Consider the following 21,637-nt stretch of genomic DNA (forward strand, 5'->3'; position numbering starts at 1 on the left):
GTTAAACGCATCCAGCATCTCTTGAATAGTAATGTCGGCATTTAACATTTCCTGGTCAGCCTCACTTAGTTTTGGAAGGGGAAGCGAATGAAGAAAGTCTACAATAGCTTCTGAAGATACAGATGTCTTGGAATTATACAAATCTGCGTAGAATTCCATAAAGCGATTATTAATGTCTTTTGGATTAGTCAAAATTTTACCATCTTTATCAGCAATATTGATCTGATAGCATACGAACCCCTTAACTGCTGAGCTAATAGTTTATCTGGTTTATCCCCAATCTCGAAATGTCTTTTGTAATTGTAATGTAAATGTAATTTTTAACAACATCTTATTCACCTGATCCACAGTAATCTTATTGTATTCATATTTAAGTGACATAATATAATTTAAGACACATGAGTCTGCGGTATCCCTATATAATTTTTCCAGTTGGGTAAGTGTTTTTGTCTGAGTTTCTTTGCTGTTGACTCATAAGATATTATATGTCAACTCATTACTACTTTAAAAGTTTCCCATAACACAGAGTCAGAAACATCACCTTTATCATTGATCTCAATAAATTCTGTCAAAGAATCTGAAATATGCTGGCAAAATTTCACATCTGAAAGGAGGTAAGTATTAAATCTCCAATTATAACTTGGCTTTGCCCAGCCAAAGTCAAAAGATACTGTAACAACGGAATGATCAGAGATCAGTATGTTGTAGTATTTAGATGCAGAGACATTAGATAATAATTTAACAATGGCCCTATGTTACTGAACCAATGTGGCAACTAGCAAGTTCGTTTCCAAAACAATGCATCGTACTATGGTGGTTAATCAGTGAGTTACGTCATTGTTCAGGAAACGCACCCCAGGATGGGTGTGGGGGGTTTTACATTTACATTTATGCATTTAGCAGACGCTTTTATCCAAAGCGACTTACATTGCATTCAAGTTACAGTTTTTACATTTTATCAGCTCTTGCTTTCCCTGGGAATCGAACCCATGATCTTGGCGTTGCTAGCGCCATGCTCTACTATTTGAGCTACAGGAAAGCCTAAATCTACAATAAAATCTACAATAAAACTCATTCAGGTGTTCAGTAAGTTGATTCGCCTCAGTGCTGGGGGATGGTGTCTTGTTCTTGGTGATGGCTTTCAGGCCTTTCCATACAGAAGCGGAGTCATTGGAAGTGAACTGATCTTCCAAGTTTTTAGCGTAGGTCCTTTTAGCCACTCTAATCTCCTTATTCAGTGTGTTCCTAGCCTGATTGTACAAGACTCTGTCCCCATTTCTGTAGGCATCCTCTTTGGCCTGACGAAGGTGTCTGAGTTCTGCTGTAAACCATGGCTTATCATTGTTGAATGTTACATAAATCCTGGTGGGAATGCATATATCCTCACAGTAACTGATATATGACGTTACAGTCTCTGTGAGCTCGTCCAGATCGTTTGCAGCAGCTTCAAAAACACTCCAATCATTAAGGTTGAGACAGGCTTGTAAAACCCGCTCTGTCTCGTTGGTCCATCTCTTTACAGTCTTTACTACAGGTTTAGCAGATTTAAATTTTTGCCTGTAGGTTGGTATAAGATGAACCAGGCAGTGATGAGAGAGCCCCAACTTAACTGGCGCTTAACTGGGAGTTTGACCTCACCCAGGTTAGCAAAGTATCCTTTCTTTTTCTATATTGGTAAAATGTATTACTTTTGGACATTTAAACATCAATTTCCAAATTTATCTTTTGCTTTTCAGCATGATATGGCCCATATAAGGAGTTGGTGGGCGAATCTGCTCTTATCCAAAATGACACATGGTAGGTATAGAATATGGGAATAAAATCCATTTTTCACCAGTAATGTTTAGTAATAAGTCACATTTGAGTGGTCTCCAAGGAGGAGACAACAGCAGGAAGTTTTACCGGATGCTTTTGATACTGTTTACATTGTACAGCACTGACTTTTACTAAATACCAAGATTGTTACGAATTTAAAGGCTACTTTATCAAACAAGAACAAAACAATGTTGTTTCTTGAAATACAACAGCTGTAAAACTGAACTTTCATAACACAGCAAAATATGATTTTAAATAAAGGTCATTAATGAGCCCATGTTCTGTTGTCATTTACGCAGGTCTTTCATTATTATAAGTTTACTGAATGTTTGAGTATGTTATTGTAGGGAGTGAAATTATTTCCTTTATGAAAATAACTCCTCGTGAAGCCAAAACTTAGGAACTCTTACAATGCAAATGTCAGGCCACAAAACAAACTCTTCAATCAGGCTTTGATCTCTTTGTGAAGCCAAACACCCAGGAACCCTTACAATGCAAATGTCATGCCGCAAGACAATCAACTCTCTAATCAGACAAGAAGATCTGAGAGAAAGACCATTTGATCATTGGTCCACTCACCCATCCTTCCACCCTGGGCTCATGGTACTGGTCACTGAAAGAAGTCAAGTTGCTACTCTTACATAAATATTTACTATATCTTAAGAATGAATGATCTTAACCCTTTCATGTTTGGTATCATTTTAAAGGTCTCGGTGTGATGGGTAAACTGGTCTCAATTTCACAGCAGTCACTTGTATTATGAGAAATATTGAAAACTTAAGTTAACTCTGTGCTTCTGTTCTGGGCGGTCTCCTTTCAAAACCTGATAAACATTGCTCTACAGGTGTGACAATTTGGAGCACGAGAACAGCTTCTACTGAGGTTTCTCATCCCCCATACACAGATCTAATCTGTTTTGGGGCAGAGAATAAATGTTTATGGGCCTTTTGTTCTGGTAGTATTTAAGGGTAAGTTGCAAATTAGTTGGGGCGATTCTGTAGTCAGAATGAGCCCATAGTGTGGTGTGTCTCTACACTCCATACTATGTATTTTCTAAGGTCTGGTATGCATCATTTACTCTTAGATTAATCTTTGAGAATTTGATGTTCTGTATTGAGATGATTTGATATTTTTAATTTGTTATATAATTGGCGTGATACAATTTTACCTGACCAATAATAAATTGTTATATTTGACTTATTCTGATCTCTTCTGAAATCATTTTTTTCCAGTAGATTAGAGTTGTAGTCTAGTGTTTCCACAAATCTGCGTCCAGGACAGATCATACTTAAGTACCAATGAATAAAGCGGGGGCTCGTCATTAGGGATCTTCTGATTTCTGTCTGTCACTGACTTAACAAGTTACAGTATTCGTGATTATAGAAAAAATACACTTTTTATTATGTGCTAGCAGGGTGCAGCCTATTTAAAGGTATTATAGTCACCCTGTATTCTCTGAGTAAGATCAACTGGCAAGTTTGTGTCGTGCGTTCGCAGTTGGCCAGTGAATTGCTAAGTGACTAGGTCGCTAATGAATGAATAATTGAAAGTATAGGATTTTCAGAATAATCAAATATCTAAGTTAATGTACAATCGATATCTATGATCAGTTTAATTATAAATATTGTCTAAGTTTAATGATCACTTGAAATTGGAGTCAGATCAAGCACGGAGCTAGACTAAAATTGAAACTAGATCCTGATAAATTCAGAAGCGCAAGTAAAAGACAGAAAATTCATTAAACCTTCGACCAGGCCGCTGGATTCCATGGGTGGATCCTTACATTATGTATAATACAAATTAAACATGCACTATGAATACATAAGTATCTCTCTCTCTCTGTGTGTTAGTGTATATCCTTTATGTAACACAAACATTGATATTTATACGTACACACACACACACACACACACACACTTTTATATACATAATCAGTTGGAATTTTATTTTTGACCTCGATAAAACTTTTAATCAAATAATACACAATACAGAATAATATATACTTATTTAAATAAGTATTAACATTTGTTATAAACTGATATACTCATTTATTTGACTTCCGGCCACTGGCTGCAAGCAACAGCCTCTTTCGACTTCCGAATTTCGGTTCAGCTGCTGATTTTTCGCTGAACCCCTTCTGAACTAATGAGCTGGATCTCTCTCCTACTGATTTACAAGTATAGATGGGTATCAGTAAGGTTTTAATGGTGTTACTATTCTTACAATCCTGCTTATTAAACATACTTAACATAATATGAAACAACTGAACATAATATGTAACCCATAAGAAAACAAAATGATATAATTTATATTATGAAGCAAAATGCTTGAACTTTTTGGCATCGTTCTTTGGGGAGGAACTCCATCTTTGAGTTTATGTGAATCTCAGTTGAATCTGCTGGTTTTGAAGATGAAGATTAACTTTATTCACTGTGAAAACCTTAGATAATGTTTCTTTGTCACGTCGCTTGTAATGTCTGGTTAGAACAGATGGATCCAGATGATATTTTATTGCTTGATGCATTATTGTGTCACAATTGATGAGGACGCGGCCTCAGACCTGAAAGTGCTGGATCTGTAGATGATCTACTTACTGTGATATCTTTGTGTGTGTGTGTGTAGAGCAGATAAACGACTGAAACACTTCCCACATACAGTGCAGTGATACGGTTTCTCTCCAGTGTGAATCATCTCATGTTTTTTCAGGTCTCCTGACTGACTGAATCTTTTGTCACAGTGTGAACACTTGTACGGTTTCTCTCCAGTGTGAATCCTCTCATGCAGTTTTAAACAGCTCGCTGTAGTGAAAGTCTTTTCACACTCAAAGCACATGTATTCTCTCACACCAGTATGTATTTTCTGATGTAATTTCAAACTTTGTAGATGTGAAAAACTCTTTCCACACAAATGACATGAATGTGGCTTCTCCTTTGTATGAACTCTCAGGTGTTTCTTCAAGACTAAAGCCCACAAAAATGTTTTCCCACATTGATCACATGTGTACAGTTTTTCTCTAGTGTGGATGTTCATGTGATCCTTAAGGCTTGATGACTGTGTGAAACTCTTCCCGCACTGATCACAAGTGAACGGTTTCTCTCCAGTATGAACTCTCATATGTATCGTAAGGTTTCTTTTTAGTGAGAAACTCTTCCCGCACTGATCACATGTGTAAGGTTTCTCTCTAGTGTGGATCCTCTCATGTGTTTTCAGATTTGATGACACACTGAATCTCTTGTCACAGTGTGAACACTTGTACGGTTTTTCTCCAGTGTGAATCCTCTGGTGCTGTTTTAAATATTGCTCTGAAGTAAAAGTCTTTTCACACTCAAAGCACATGTACTCTCCCACAGCAGTATGTATTTTCTGATGTTCTTTTAAATATTCTGGATGCAAAAATCTCTTTCCACACAAATGACATGAATGTGGCTTCTCCTTTGTATGAACTCTCAGGTGTTTCTTCAGGTCTGAAGCTCTCAAAAATGTTTTGCTGCACTGATCACATGTGTACAGTTTCTCTCTAGTGTGGATGTTCATGTGTACCTTAAGGGTTGATGATCGTGTGAAACTCTTCCCGCATTGATCACAAGTGAACGGTTTCTCTCCAGTATGAACTCTCATGTGATTCTCAAGATCAGATTTGTGTGTGAAACTCTTTCCACACTGAGTGCAGGTGAAAGATTTCTTGGCTCTTCTTTTCTTTAAATCTTTCTGTTTGGGTTTTTCTCCATTTTTGACATGATTTTTCTCCTCAACTTCACTCAATTCTTCTTTCTCCTCATTGTCTTCAATCAACTCTGAAACAAAAGTAAATACAGTACATTTGTCAGTAACTCGTTAAATTAGGGGCAGTCATGGCCTAATGGTTAGAGAGACTGACTGGTAACTCAAAGGTTGCGGGTTCGAGTCTCTGGTCCGGCAGGGATTGTAGGTGGGGGGAGTGAATGTCCAGCACTCTCTCCACCTTCAATACCATGACTGAGGTGCCCTTGACCAAGGGACTGAACCCCCAACTGCTCCCCGGGCACTGCAGCATTGGCTCCGGGTGTGTGTGCACTTTGGATGGGATAAATGCAGATCACAAATTCTGAGTATGGGTTACCATACTTGGCCTCATGTCACTTTCACTTTAAAAAAACAAAAAAGTGAAAGGACATAAAAATTAACCCTGATATAACAGCAGTAAGTAGATTAATCATTTTGATGCAGTTTTATAAATTATACATCCCTGAAACTTTTCATGAATGAGGTACACTGATCTTCAAATTATTTGTTTTAAAATATTAGAAGTTAAGTCGTGACGTATTGTCAAGTATGGTGACCCATACTCGAAATTGGTGCTCTCCATTTAACCCATCCAAGTGCACACACACAGCAGTGAGTAGTGAACAAATACACACACACACACACACACACACAGTGAACACACACCCGGAGCAGTGGGCAGCCATTGCTCCAGCACCCGGGGAGCAATTAGGGGTTTGGTGCCTTGTTCAAGGGCACCTTAGTCATGGTATCGAAGGTAGAGAGAGTGCTGTTCATTCAAAATCCCCACCTTCAATTCCAGCCGGCGCGAGAATCGAACAAGCCCGACTCCCTAACCATTAGGCCACGACTACCCCCCAGGCTTCCCCTATAATGTCAAAAAATTAATGCTCAAATATGTACTGTGTTAACATTTTATTGACTAAAAATGTGTTAGAACACATTCATCTCGAAGACGAGTTCGTTCAGAATCAGCTACATATAGCAGGTCGGCTGACTCGATTTCCTTCTCATACATTCCTGTAGCGTCAGTGTATTTCCCTGTTGAAGCCTAGCGTCCATTGACTTCAATGGGGCTGCTTTGACGCTCAGCGTCTCTGGGGGTGAGTGGAGGAGTGGGCTGGCCTGGAATCCGACTGCATCTCCTTTTGATTGACAGCGATTTTGTACTATAAAAAAAAATCACTGACACTGAAGCTGTTCGAGCTCAGTCCCATACAACCCTCTACAATGCGAGTAAATCACTTGCATATGCGACTAAATTTCATACTGGGCAAAAAAGCACCACCACCAGTCCTATGTTCAGTTAAAATGACTAATATGCATTCATACATGGTTTCCAAGTTTTAATTCTAATTACTAAAGTTCTATCATTAAATAATAGGCCTACTTGATTATCATATTATAATGCTTGACTGACTGATGTTAAGAGTATACTTTCAGATATTTAAAAAGCTATATATGGGTAGTTGACAAATACAAATTGGACTGTGTCCTATGGTGTGACATAGCAAAAATGTAGAAAATAACATGAGAAAAAATGTATCTTCATTCTTAGAGTTACAAATAGCATGAGAGAGGTTTATCTGCTGCAACCTATTTCTTGGTATTAGCTTGGTGAAACTGCAAGCCAATTTTCATCATACATTATCATACACAATTATACACCACATTCCTTGTTTCAGTTTAACCTAATTCCCACATTTTCCTCCGTCGAGTTTAATATCTTTTTTTTAGATCGTTTGTTCATTCATTCATTCATACAGTAGGCTAGGCTAGCGTCGTAGGGGTGAACTAGCCAGCTAGCAAACTGCACACGATGGCAGACAGTGCTAATATTGTCGACATGATTTTGGCGAAGCCATTTGAAAATCTTCCTTACGAGGAGAAACTTAGAATTAAACAGCTCAACACCTAAGATTGATTTACGTATAAATAAATGGACAATTTTTATGATGTAGGCCGAAAATGAGCTTCCCCTCTTTGAAAGACCAGCAGCCGCCACTGCAAGCGCCGTATACTTCCCTACTCTCAACTAACATGATGATGGCGTTCACCTCTTACCTGGGGTTTCTATACACAGAGTTACCTAAATCGTACACAATGGAAGTCGTACGACATCTTCCCTATCCACCTTCCTCTTGAGTAAAGAGTAAACGTCACAGAGCATCAGCTCATGTGGTGACTTCTGCCGCTGTTGTGAAGAATCATTCTCAAAGTCTTGGAGTTTTGATGCCAGAAGATAAGACTTTATTATATGTGATAATGAAGCCTGAGAGACCCTGCAGAGAATCTCCCGAATCTGGGTTTGCACCCGCTTATATACAGATTTTTCTCCTAAGGCGAAAAATAATCAATACATTTCCTATATCTTATTGTTTACCTTTTTTGGATGTGCTTCTAGTCTGCTTTCAGGAAGCGGACAGGAGGCCTCCATATACGCTAAAGAAGAGGCACCATTGTATAGTTTTTGTCTAATGTCACAACAGGATGTGCAGTTTCAGCACAAAATGTATGTCTGCGCATCCTCTTCTCGTGCTGGCCTCTACACACAGGCAGAAACATGTTTACAATGGTAGAATAACTTGATACATATATGGCTATATTCACATTGATTATACTTGATTAATTTATATTTTGATTAATAAAACTCTTCTACACTCATCAAAGCTCAGAGAGCAACGCCATCTGAGTTACAAAGTAACCGCAAAACAATCAAACGAAAAGGCAAATCAAAAAGTGGTAAAGATCAAGAATGTCAGAGCAAAACAAAAAGGATTTTGACATAAACGAATAACAAATAAGTCAAGTCAAAACGAGTAAAATGACAGCAAAAACAAGGAGCAAAGAGGTCTCCATTCACTCCTTTCAGCATCCTTTTATCTGTCATCATTTATTCATACAATCATTTATAACCATTAGTCATTTATGTAATGTATACATTTTTTAAATCATTTACCATTAATATAATTTTATTATTTGATTATTCATTCATTTATTATTTTATATCTCTTATTATTTCCTTGCTTATATATTTACGTTGTTTAAGCTGATGATTGTGAGGTTTCATTAACTGTTTTGTAAATAAGAGATAAGAGGGAATGTTTATGGAAACTCAAGGTGTATTATGGGATGTTGTTGTGTTTGGTAAAACAGTACTTGTTGGATGTGTGTTCGTCAGACGAAGTCTGAGCATTGAAACACACACAACTAAGATTATTCAATAAACTTTGCTCCTTTTTATCATCATCACTTCGTCTCCTGCTTCTGCTCTTCTCTGGCTTTGCTCAGTCAACTTCTTGGTTGATAAAAGACTGTTAATACAGTTTTAGTACCAGACAAGACTTGATGTTAATGGGTTTTGGGTATCAACTACCCTGCTGACTATTTGTTCAGACACCAGACAAAAATTATAGTTTCTGACAGGATCTGGCATCCGGGACCGGATCTTAACTATCTGGCGTGGAGACTCGATCTAACATACATTTTGTTGTAAAAAAAAAAAAAGTACCCCGATCATAGGAACTTATTATTTGATTCTTAAGCAAAATTATTCAACAGCTCTAGAGTTTTTCCTGTTACAAAAAAACAAAAACCTAAAACCGCCTGAAGTTTTTTAACTGTCAGCATTATTAATGAATGAATGAAGAATAAACAGCAACCTGTTTGTTGTTCAGTATCTTCAGTGTGTTTGATTCTGCAGGGTTCTGGATCTCTCATCTTCTCTCTGTCCTCTTTAATAAACTCAGTCTCTGCAGATTTCAGCTCTTCCTGATGCTCTGATGCTCGTCTTCACTCGTAAACTGATGGGAATATTCCAGCATTTATTGCTGAACTGCTGAATGTTTGTTTGATTGGAGCTTCACTGAACATGAATTTCTGTGTGGAAGAAGCAGATTTGCCAAAATAAACAAATCAAAGAGGCATTAAGTGTTTGTAAATCATTACATTACTATATTATATTACAGTAGTGAACCGTGACTCTTGAACCTTGGCCCTCTCCTCTATCCTCGTCCGTGGACTTGGGTAAAGTTGGTTTCATAACATTCACACATTTCAGCGTTCAATAACTTTATAATTATATGTGCAATAAAGTTATTTTTTGCAAATTCTAATCAGCGACATCATTGTCAACCTACTACATTTTTTTTCACAATCGATCAAAACGGCCAAGTATTGTTTTAATGTCATACTTACTTTTGAATGTCCGCTGAATGTCCGATGTAGTGCGGTTCACAAAGTAATTGAATGCAATAGTCCGAATGTGCGAATATAAAACCAACTTCACCCAAGTAGTCGGTGGATAAAGCAAACTACCAGCCTAGCTTACAGTGTCTTCTTCTAAAATTAATCTTTGACAGTTCCACCAATGAAACGAGGCTATTCCAGCCTTAATGCGGTCACATACCGGACGAGAAGCACAGTGCTGCTCCGCACCACGTCTTAAAGGGATAGTTCACCCAAAAATTTAATTTGATGTTTAACCCCCAGGGCATCCAAAAATTATATAAATGCTGTTCAGTTTCTTGCACAAACCCATCGTTTCGTGTCTTGGGACATCAATGTATCGCCACGAGCCACAAGGTTTATTTTGGATTTGTCTGTGCATGTTTTTTTCTCTCAAAGATTGTGTGCCCATTGACTGCCATTATATGACTGACAGACTACAACGGTTTGAGTTAAAAATCTTCATTTGTGTTCTACTGAAGAAATAAAGTCACCTACATCTTGGATGCCCTGGGGATAAGCAGATAAACATCACATTTTCATTTTTGGGTGAACTATCCCTTTAATAAACATGTAGGCCTAACTATCTTCTGTACCCTCTGAAGGGCAGTACTAAATAAAATATGACATATAGGCAAAATAAGTAAAATGTACACATCTTCATTCTGTTCAAAAGCTTTCACATAATTTATTTAAAATAATTTAAAAACACACAGGCTTGACTTTTATATTCGCACATTCGGACTATTGCATTCAATTACTTTGTTAACCGCACTACATCGGACATTCAGCGGACATTCGCAAGTATGACATTAAAACGATACTTGGCCATTTTGATCGATTGTGAAACAAAATGTAGTAGGTTGACAAAGATGCCGCTGATTAGAATTTGCAAAAAATAACTTTGGTCCCACTTTATATTAGGTGACCTTAACTACTATGTACTTACATTTAAATTAATTATTTGGTACAATGCACTTATTGTGTACATACATGTTTTTACATTGTACTTATATTTTTAAAAATACCTATATGTAATTACATCTGTAATTAATTTCTGTAATTACATTTATAATTACACTGTTGACCCATCCCTTACACCTTAACCCACCCTTAAACCTACCCATACCACCCTAACCTGTCCCTAACATTACCCGTATCCCACCTCAATAGCAGCAATAGAGTACATTGTACTTATTTTTGATTCAAGTACATAGTAGTTAAGGCCACCTAATATAAACTTTGACCATAACTTTATTGCAGATATAATTAGAAAGTTATTGAACGCGGAAATGTGTGAATGTGCGAATATAAAACCAACTTTACCCAACTACAGGCTTGTAGCAGGTTTCTAGTGACAAGAATGACTTACTACAGGTGAGACTTTAAAAAAATATATAATTCAACAAAATATTTTCCTGTTCTGAAGTTTGTAGTACATTTCTAGTGTCCAGACTGAATTAATACAGATGACACACAACCACAATATTTTAATATGTTACATCAATTACCTCTCTTTATCAAAAAAAATAATAATAAAAATAAAAACAACAATTGTAAAATGAATTCACCAAAATGTTGTAGCTCACTTCAGTAAGTGTCTAACTGAGAGCTACAAGTTTAAGTAAAGTGGATTTACTTTCCTCATTTATTCAACTCATATTTTATGAACGGAGGAATATTAGACACAATATGATCGTTTTTAAGGGCATTAAAAAAGTAAAAGTCTCTTTCTGCACAGACACGTTAAGTAAATCACTCCAGCGCTATTCATACGAGAAGCTGACATTTACCTCACATTCCTGCTGACCTCAAACTTAATTACGCAAAATAATCCATGCACAACACCAAAAAGCAAATAATAGATAAGAAAGAGAAGAAAAAGAGGACTCACCCTCACCGTACAGCGCTCAGTCTCTCGCGCATGCGCACACCGAGTGATCCTCACGAGCGCTGCAGAGTGAAGCAGAGCGTCTCGAGCGCTCACAAGCCCCGCCCCCTCCATCTAATCTAATGAGACCAGAGACAAACTAAATCATTACATTACACTCCCAATATTTGTTTCCAAAGATGGGTTTCAAGTGTTTGTTTGTTAAATAAGTTTGGTTTTAGTTAGTTATTTGTTTTATTGTATTACAAGAACAGTAACACAACATACATATATAGAGCATCACAGTGTTTTCAACTATTATCTGTTACATTCATAATAGCATCAAAGGAACAAACAGAAAAAGAAAGAAGGGGGGACTACAGGGGATAATACATTTCTATTAGAAAAGGATTCAAACATTCTATAAATCCTTTTTGCTTTTTTATTTCTTAAATAATTTAAGGCTTCAATGTGCTGCTTAAGTTCAGTTTTAAATCATGTAATGTTAGGTTTATTATTAGACCATTTTTGTTTGTGCATATGGTATTTCCCAAACATACTTTTCAAATTAATCACCAAATTTTACTCCAAACTCTAATTTTTATACAACAAAAATATATATTTACCAGAGAATTTAATCTTTAATTTGATAAGTTTAAATATTATATATTCAATATCAATCCACAGGATTTTATGCACTTTGCACAGGATGCACAGGATCTGGTGCACTTTGAGAGTTCAGAATGAAGAGCTTCAACACAGGTTCAGTGTGCAAACTCAACACAGAATAAAGCTGCTGAATTTACCTGTACTTGAAATTTAAAGGACACTCAACTCTCTTTTTAGTTGTGATTTAGTGTCTTAGTCTCACTGGTGAATGTGGAAGCCAAACAAATTAGAATAAAATAATAATAATAATTTTATATTATTATTCCTATTACAGTAATAGCTATATATTGTAAAACAATTGCAATGAGTATTTCACAGGTATATTATTTTACCTGAAGATTTCTGTGCAAGTAGTAGATGCAGGAAGTTGAATCTACCATCAGTGGTAGAAATGGAAGGAGAAGAGTCAGGCGAAGAAAAAAAAAATATTAGTGTAAATTTAACAACAGCTGGACGGAAGAATATAATTTCTTGTCTCAAAGCCATAAACAACGCCCACGCCTTTTCAAAAGTGTGTCGAACTAATTTTAAAATAATTGCTAGTAGTAAATATGGAATGGCCTTTGTGACCTCATAATAATATTAATGATAACCATATGTGACCTTCAGGGGCAGACTTAACCAATAAGCGAGGTAAGCGGCCACTTAGGGCCCCGGGGAATCAGGGGGCCCCATCTGATATTGGCGAAACTTATTTGCAGCGTTGAGCAATGTAGCCGTTCACAGACATATCCGCTGATTTCTTGAACGCAGTGACCAGAAGTGTTTAAGTTAGAATCCACTTACCGATCAAAATGCCGAGTTTTTGTCAAGTGCTAAGTTCTGCAAGTTTGGGGATCATCTCATTATAACAAAGTGTAGATACGATGTAAATAAGAAATTCATTGTGCAGTGTAGAGCTTATTAACGGAACGTCGTGAGATCGCAATGAACTGAAGTGAGAGACAGCTACTACAGTGATTATGAGGGAGCGCTCTTTGCGCGCATTCTAGGCTGTCTGACTGTCTCAGAACAGAGATATTCTCCTCAGTAAAGAAAGTATTGTGTTTCAAGTCACAATTTTATTTATCTTGATGTTTCAAAATGACTCTCTTGTGTGCTTCTCCTAGGCGCACCGGCGCGAACTGCCGCGTACTCGTGTAAATGCAGGAATGCAATGACTGGAGATTTTCCCTTAATAATAGGTTTCATTTTCGATTTGTTTCTCGGCAAAGCCTACAGTATGCCTTCAGAACACTTGGAATATATAATGAATTGCCTGGGACAATTTTATGTTTGTAAAAAGATTGGAAAGGTTTACAATTTATTAAATGGGCAAGTTTTTTTTTTTTTTTTTTGGATAATGTCTTCATTTGTAATCTCAAAAAATAAGGTAGCCAAATTTGGCTTTAGAACAGCATCAGGTTGACAAATTACTGGTTGTGACGGTACAAATAAACTATAAACTAGAGCGATCAAGCAATATAAGGGTTATAAACACTTGGAATATGGAATGTGTTGCATGGTATAGTTTTATGTTTGTAAGAACATTTTTACAATTTATTAAATGGACAAGTGCACACATTTTTCTTTTCTTTCTTTCTTTACTTTTTGATAATGTCTTCCTTTTGTGATCCGAAAAAAAAATAATAATAAAGTAGCCTAATTTGGCTTTAGAACAGCAGCAAGTTGACTAATTACTGGTTGTGAAGGGATAAATAAACTAAAAACTAGAGCGAGCGAGCAAAATAGGGGTTAAGCATAAAAGGACACATAGTTATTGTATGGGGGCCCCATACCTGGAATTTGCTTAGGGCCCCCAAATCGTTAAGTCCGCCCCTGGTGACCTTTGATCTCATAATGAGTTTCAGATGCGGAAATCGAAGAAGCGTGAAATTCCCGACGTCATCCGGGGCTGAGTTATGTTGTTTGTACGTGTCTGTCCGGAGACAGGAGATAAAATGAAGCCCTGAGGAATGTTTTGAAGTTTTTATGGATTTTATTAATCTGTCTCATCTGCGGTGCGCGTGTCAGGTTGTGTTCCAAGGCGCGCTCTCTCTCTCTCTCTCTCTCTCTCTCTCTCTCTCTATGGGAGGTGTGAGAAAAACAATAACAGAATAAATAAACAATTTTAACAGATCAGTTTTAAGACACGCATATATTCTGTTGGTTGTATAAAAAGAATTTAAATAAAAGGTGTAAAGTGGCAATCAATGAGAAGGAATTAAAACAATAAATAAAGAAATAAAACCCCCTTACATTTTTCTTTGAGAAAAAGATTTCCTCCTTGTGCAAGCATCACCATTTTTCGAATGACAGGTTTACAATTTTTTTTACTTAGTTTAAGCTGGAAAAGGTCCTCTCTCACCCTTCTCTCTCCGCAAGCGCGAGCATGCTCATGTGTGTGTGCGCGTGTGTTTGTTTGTGTGACGCTGGCACCCCCCGCTCCTGCCATTTCGGCCCGTTGTGAGAGAGAAAAACGGATAAGCTTTGCAAACATTTGAAATGATGTGTATAACTTTACTTTAATGTTTAAATAAACAGATTCCTATACATATGAAGTCCTTATATTTTAACGTATTTCGTATTAAGCACCTACTTATTGAGTATGCTGTTTCGGACACAGCCATAGTATTTGTCATTGCATCATTCATTCAAACCACTTTTTCATCATTTTAATATTAAAAATTGGTGTATTAAATATTTTAAATACATATTTAAAAAAAATACTTCATTCAAATTATTTTTAAATAGACTGCAGAAATAATATTTTGTCACACATTATTTTGTTTATTTCAGAATCGTGATCTCTATTTGAGAAAGAAATCATGATTCTCAGTTTATCTAGAATCGTGCAGCTCTGAGACAGGAGCTTCTGTTACTCTTTGTTGAAACAGAAGTAATGTATTAAGCGTAGAGGAGAGAAAATGGATCTAAAGTATTGATCTCATCAGGCTCGTATTGATCCGATACCAGTCGCGTAGCTATGGGTGGGCCTGCACTTTCATCTGTGGCCCACCCAATGAGAAGTTTGTAATTTTCCAAATGGATGTAATTTATTAAATGATACTAATAAACATCTTATTTCACTGTAACTTTATTTATTAACAATATTAAACGCTTGTTTTCATGGTCAATTACAGGTCGTTTCTTAGTTTTTTTTCCTATAGGTGCATATCGCTTGTCAAAATGATTCGTCCGTTTCTGTTAGTCCCACCCACAATGTTATGTTTATGACGTAAGGATATAAGAGTAAACTGCGCACATTTGTGAAGTTAAATTTGAAATTAGCCGAGTTAAGCAAACATAAATCAGACCAATTCTTTTAAAAAGTAAAAGTCTTAGCAATAAATCTAATCCGTCTACAAATGAAACCCGACAGACCACCTGAGGGTGCTGGATTTATGATCGGAAACTTCTGAACAAGCGTGTTTGAAACATCATATTAGCATAGGTACAGTGATTGATCCGTTAAACAAATGCGTCCTTTGTGGAAAGAAACACATTAACATTGTGCTAGATCCTGGTCGCCACAACAAACTGCATAATTTGCAGCTGCGCACATTTCTGCGGTCCTCGATGTGCGTGAACTGACAGAGACGTTTGATTATGAAATCATCAGCGAAGCCCCGTTGTTTCACACAGAGGTAATGCTTTTTAATAAACTTCCTTTAGTTAACGTTGGTTAAAAAGACGGTGCTTTTATGTCTTTTAATGTCGTCTGTTCGTCTCCAAACAATGTCAATTTACCGCTAATTCATCGGGAGATCACTCCGGGATACATCTATGATCGCCAAAGCCTTTTGGATATCGACAACACATACAAACACAAACTCTCACTGGCGGCTACTGAGAAGCTACGAGGCCTTTGTTTACTGCTGGAGCCGGACCTCGAGACCGCGGCCTCGCCTACTGACGCTACCCGCACAAGGTCGGCGTCGCAAGCGGTGTGAGAGAGGACGGAAGCGCGGTAAGCGCGGAGGTATACGAGCCAGGCTAAGGGCTAACCCCACAAGACCGGCTCTTCCAACACTCATGCTCTCAAAGGTTCGCTCTCTGGAAAACAAACTGGACTTAAATCAACTCAGTCGGTCTACACAGCATGAGGCAAGGGATTGTTGTGTGTCTGTTTTCACTGAAACATGGCTAAATGACAACATCCCGGACTCCGCCATTCAGCTACACGGGCTAACCTGCTACCCAGCGGACAGAGATTCATCACTGTCTGGTAAGACTCACGGCGGTGGCTTGTGTGTGTATATCAACAAAGAATGGTGTAACAATGCTGTGTTAGTATCAAAACACTGTTCGTCGCTGGTGGAGTTTATGTTTGTGAAGTGTCGACCGTTCTATCTGCCGCGGGAGTTCACGGCCACTGTTATTGTCATGGTTTACATTCCCGCATGTGCAAACGCTAAGGACGCGCTTCGTGAACTGTACAGCGCCATCAGCGAACAACAAACAAATAACCCCGACGGCTTTTTCATCGTAGACGGTGACTTCAACCACGCAAACTTAAAGACAGTTTTGCCAAAGTTCTACCAACATGTGAACTTTGCAACAAGGGGAAATAAAACACTGGACTTTGTTTACACAACAGAAAAGAATGCATACAAAGCCGAACCACGCCCCCACCTCGGGTACTCGGACCACAACTCTGTTATGCTAATCCCAGCATACAGACCACTTCTCAAACTCGCCAAACCGGTTCAAAAACAGATCACGGTATGGCCAGAAAATGCTACCTCAGCACTGCAGGTCTGCTTCCAGGACACAGACTGGAACATGTTTAAAGAGGCGGCCACCTACAACAATCACACAGACCTACAGGAGTACACTGAAACTGTGACTGCTTACATCAAAAAGTGCATTGATGATGTGACAGTCACCAAGACCATCACCACACGCGCCAACCAGAAGCCATGTATGACAGCAGAGGTTCGTGGGCTGCTAAAGACCAGAGATGAAGCTTTCAGATCAGGAGATAAAGCAGCCCTCAAAACAGCAAGAGCCAATCTGTCCCGCAGCATCAAAAATGGAAAACGGTCATATGCTCAAAAAATCAACAATCAATTCACAGACAGCAGAGACACACGGAGTCTGTGGCAAGCCATTCAGACCATCACAGACTACAAGCCCCCGCCACAGGCCTGTGATGATGACACATCCCTCCCAGATACACTCAACCACTTTTATTCACGGTTTGAAATGCAGAATGACACACCTGCACAAAAACTGCCCACACCTCCCAACGACCAGGCGCTCTGTCTGTCTCCAGCCGACGTAAGGAAGACCCTATCTAGGATCAACCCACGCAAGGCTGCGGGTCCCGACAACATACCTGGCCGTGTACTGAAAGACTGTGCTGCACAGCTGACAGATGTCCTAACAGATATCTTCAACACCTCGCTGAGCCAGGCAGTCGTCCCCACATGTCTCAAATCCACAACAATCATACCGGTACCAAAGAAATCACCTGTGTCCTGTCTAAATGACTACCGTCCCATAGCACTGACTCCAATCATAATGAAGTGCTTTGAGAGGTTAGTCATGCACAACATCAAAACCAGCCTCCCCAACACACTCGACCCGCTCCAGTTTGCATACCGTCCAAACCGCTCTACGGATGATGCAATCTCCTCCACCCTCCACCTGGCTCTTACCCACCTAGAAAACAAAGACTCTTATGTTAGAATGCTGTTCATTGACTTCAGCTCAGCATTCAACACAATAATCCCACAACAGCTCATAAATAAACTCAACCTGCTGGACCTTAACAATTCCCTCTGTAATTGGATTCTGGACTTTCTAACCGGAAGACCTCAGTCAGTCCGTGTCGGCCACAACACCTCGAGCACTACCACACTGAGCACAGGTGCCCCACAAGGCTGTGTGCTCAGCCCGCTGCTCTTCACGCTGCTGACCCACGACTGCCCTGCCAAGTCCAGCTCCAACCACATCATCAAGTTCTCTGATGACACAACAGTGATAGGTCTCATCAGCAACAACGATGAAACGCACTACAGAGAGGAAGTGGCACAGCTGGCGGAATGGTGTGGCACTAACAACCTGTCCCTCAATGTGAGTAAGACAAAGGAGGTTGTGATGGACTTCAGAAGGAACTCCGGTGATCACCCCCCACTGACTATCGACAGCTCGCCTGTGGAGAGAGTCAGCAGCACTAAATTCCTGGGGGTGCACATCACAGAGGATCTCACCTGGACCACCAACACCATGTCACTCTCCAAGAAGGCACAACAGCGCCTACACTTTCTCCGCCGGCTGAAAAGAGCAAGTCTCCCTCCACCCATCCTCACCACTTTCTACAGGGGCACCATTGAGAGTGTGCTGACCTGCTGCATCACTGTCTGGTACGGGAACTGTACTGCAGCAGACCACAAGACCCTCCAGCGGACAGTGAACACAGCCGCAAGGATCATCGGTGCCCCTCTCCCCTCCATCCTGGACATTTTCCTCACACGATGCTCCAGCAAAACAAATAGTATTGTGAAGGACTCCACACACCCCTCCCACAGTCTCTTCCAGCTCCTACCATCAGAAAGACGGTACCGGAGCATCAGAGCCCGCTCTGCCAGACTGCTCAACAGCTTTTTCCCCCAGGCTGTGAGAGCCCTGAACTCAAATCACCCCGCCCCTCTCTGAACCCCCATACAAACCCCTACCTCCTGAAACATGGACCATCTGAAACTTATGGAACTTTTTTTTGTGCAATCGAAGTGTGCTACACACAGGTGAGTGGGCCTGTACAAACCACCTGTAGTAGCACACTCTCCTCCTCTGCGCACTAGTCACTTTTCACACACACTGCTGTGTGTATACATATCCCACAAAAGACTCAGTAATATACGTATGTTTACATGCTCATGCACTACAAATCATCCTGCACTGTTCCCCAGCCAGATGCTGACTCACAATGTTTCTCTTCGCACATGTACAGTATTTATCTGAAGCACTCGTATAGTTTGTATTGTTTGTATTTTTTAGTTTATGTATAGGTAAAACATTTTTTTTATATATAGTATATTTATAGTCAAATCTATCAGTAGGATAGTTGTGTATAGGTTATATTGTTTTTAATTCATTGCTGTATGCCTGTATTTATGTAGCAACGTGGGAATTGTAGGTTTTTTTGCTAAAGATTTTACACAAACAGCCATGTTTTACTATAACAATATAAGTGTAAGACAAGCTTATATTTCTCAATTGCACAAATCCTTCAACATGAAAAACACAATTCTGCACAAAACAGTATAAGTTATCAGAACTTAAATAAATATACTCTATATACATAATAAACACAGAGTGTTTATTTGGCACTCGATAATCAACAGATTTCCCATCCCCCAACACTTTCACTCATGACCAGAAGTCAAGACTAAACCACAAAGTGAAAATAGCAGTATTCTTTAGTGATATGTTATTTACACAGTGCAAATAGCTTTAGATTCTATTTATTCTATGCAGTACCGCGGGAAGTAGGGGTGCTGAGGGTGCTGCAGCACCCCCTGGCTCGGAGCTAAAGAAAAAATGGGGGTGCTGGGGGTGCGGTGTTAAAAATAATTCAATTTAAATTTTGTAACAAAAAAGAAATAAAACTAATTTTATTAATTTGAATATTCATTAAAAATCATACGGGGGGAAAAAAGCTTAGGGCTATAATGACAATAAGCAACAATTGTCGTGGCGTCACCACGTCCGCATCCGTCATTGAAGATTTAAAAATACACCAGGCAACATGGCGCAAAACGCATTTCTGATTTTTTCACGAAGCCCAAACAAAATAAAAAGAGACCGAGCCTTGAGCTGGCGGATCAGTCGGATAAGGAAGCAGACCTGGTCCTGGAGCCTATGCCTAGTGGGCAGCCAACCAGCAGCAGCTGCAACAGCTCCTCAAAGCGACCACCACATCAGCCCGGATCTGGGCCCAGGAGCCGCTAATTCAAGGTAACATGAACGTCGCCGCCGGCAGTACCACCAGCACAAAATACTAGGGTTATTGATTTGGTCGAGGCAATCACTCCCCACCAACCAGCCGACTTCATTTTTCCTGGAAGGCAGTTCGGAAAAGAAACATTTTCTCGTTCATTCAATACAAACTGGTTTGACAAATGGAGGTGGCTGCATTACATTGAGGAAGGTGATCGCGTTGTCTGTTTTAACTGTGTGAAAGCAGTGGAAAAACGTCTCATTAACATAAAACTTGAACAAAACGGATAAACTGATGACGTGTAACCGCGTTGCAACATAAAAATAAAACGTCTTTGTATTTTCCCCTTTGTGGCTCATTATTATTATTATTATTGTTAATAATAAATAAATAAAAAAACATATAGGCCCACAATAAAATAGTATCATTAAGAAATTCATTTTTAATTAAACTGAAGAATATTAAAATAATATTAAACTTTGTTAATAAAACTTCAATTACAATTTTGTGTATAAAATTTGTAACGCAAATAAAATGGATTTCCCCTTTTAAAACGATCGTTTGTGGTTCGTTATTATTGAAACAGATCAGTCATAAAGTAGTACAATGGCAAATTTGCATTTATTAAACATGCAACTAGGCTACATCTTCTTCAATTTGTTAATATTAACTACTTGCTAGGCCTACTTGGTTTCCCTTATTTAAAACGAATGCTTAGTTTGTGGTTCATCATTATTTTTTTTAATGAAAACACAGCAACAATAAAGACCAACTCAGTTATTTTAAACGAAATGAAACGTTTATTAACAAAAATCTTCACGCCTTGAGTTTTCCCTCTTTTCCTCGCTTTCCTTCAGATTTAAATAAGCGCCGTGAGCGTTTTACTTTCACTTTCAAATTAGGGCAATTCGATGTCAAGCAGTTGTTTGCTTTTAGTTCGTTTGAGTTTTCTCTCTTTCCCTCACTTTCCTTCAATTTTAAATAGCCTAGTTTGAAAAAGCACCGTGCACATTTTACTTTCACTTTTAAATTGGCGGTTCTGTATCAAGCAGTTGTTCGTTTTTAGTTTGTTTGTGTTTTCCCTCTTTCCCTCACTTTCCTTTGCTTATATAGCTTATAAAAGCATCGTGCGCATTTTACTTTCACTTTTAAATTAGCGGCAATTCGGCATCAATTGCTTGAATTCAATTCAAGCAACAACAAAATACAATGTATTACATATAACATATAACTTTTACTAAAAAAAAAATGAATAAAAATAAACCATGATATGCCTAATATAGAAATAACAAATAGCTTACTGCTGCTTATATAAAGTTTAAATATGTATAGAAAAACTAAAAATCAGTGAAGAATGAGGAACAAAT

At 38.6% G+C, this 21,637-nt stretch overlaps 1 protein-coding gene across 1 annotated transcript in view; it reads right to left on the reverse strand.

The window, feature by feature from the left end:
- Nucleotides 1-21,637, reverse strand: part of LOC131536470 (zinc finger protein 721-like) — a 39,289-nt gene that overhangs the window by 9,670 nt on the left and 7,982 nt on the right. The window contains exon 4 of the mRNA XM_058769409.1: nt 4,730-5,503. Coding sequence (XP_058625392.1) covers nt 4,730-5,503 — 774 coding nt within the window. The remainder of the gene's footprint in view (nt 1-4,729; nt 5,504-21,637) is intronic.

This window comes from Onychostoma macrolepis, chromosome 03 (assembly GCF_012432095.1).
Source record: "Onychostoma macrolepis isolate SWU-2019 chromosome 03, ASM1243209v1, whole genome shotgun sequence".
In the NCBI taxonomy this organism is placed as follows: Eukaryota; Metazoa; Chordata; class Actinopteri; order Cypriniformes; family Cyprinidae; genus Onychostoma; species Onychostoma macrolepis.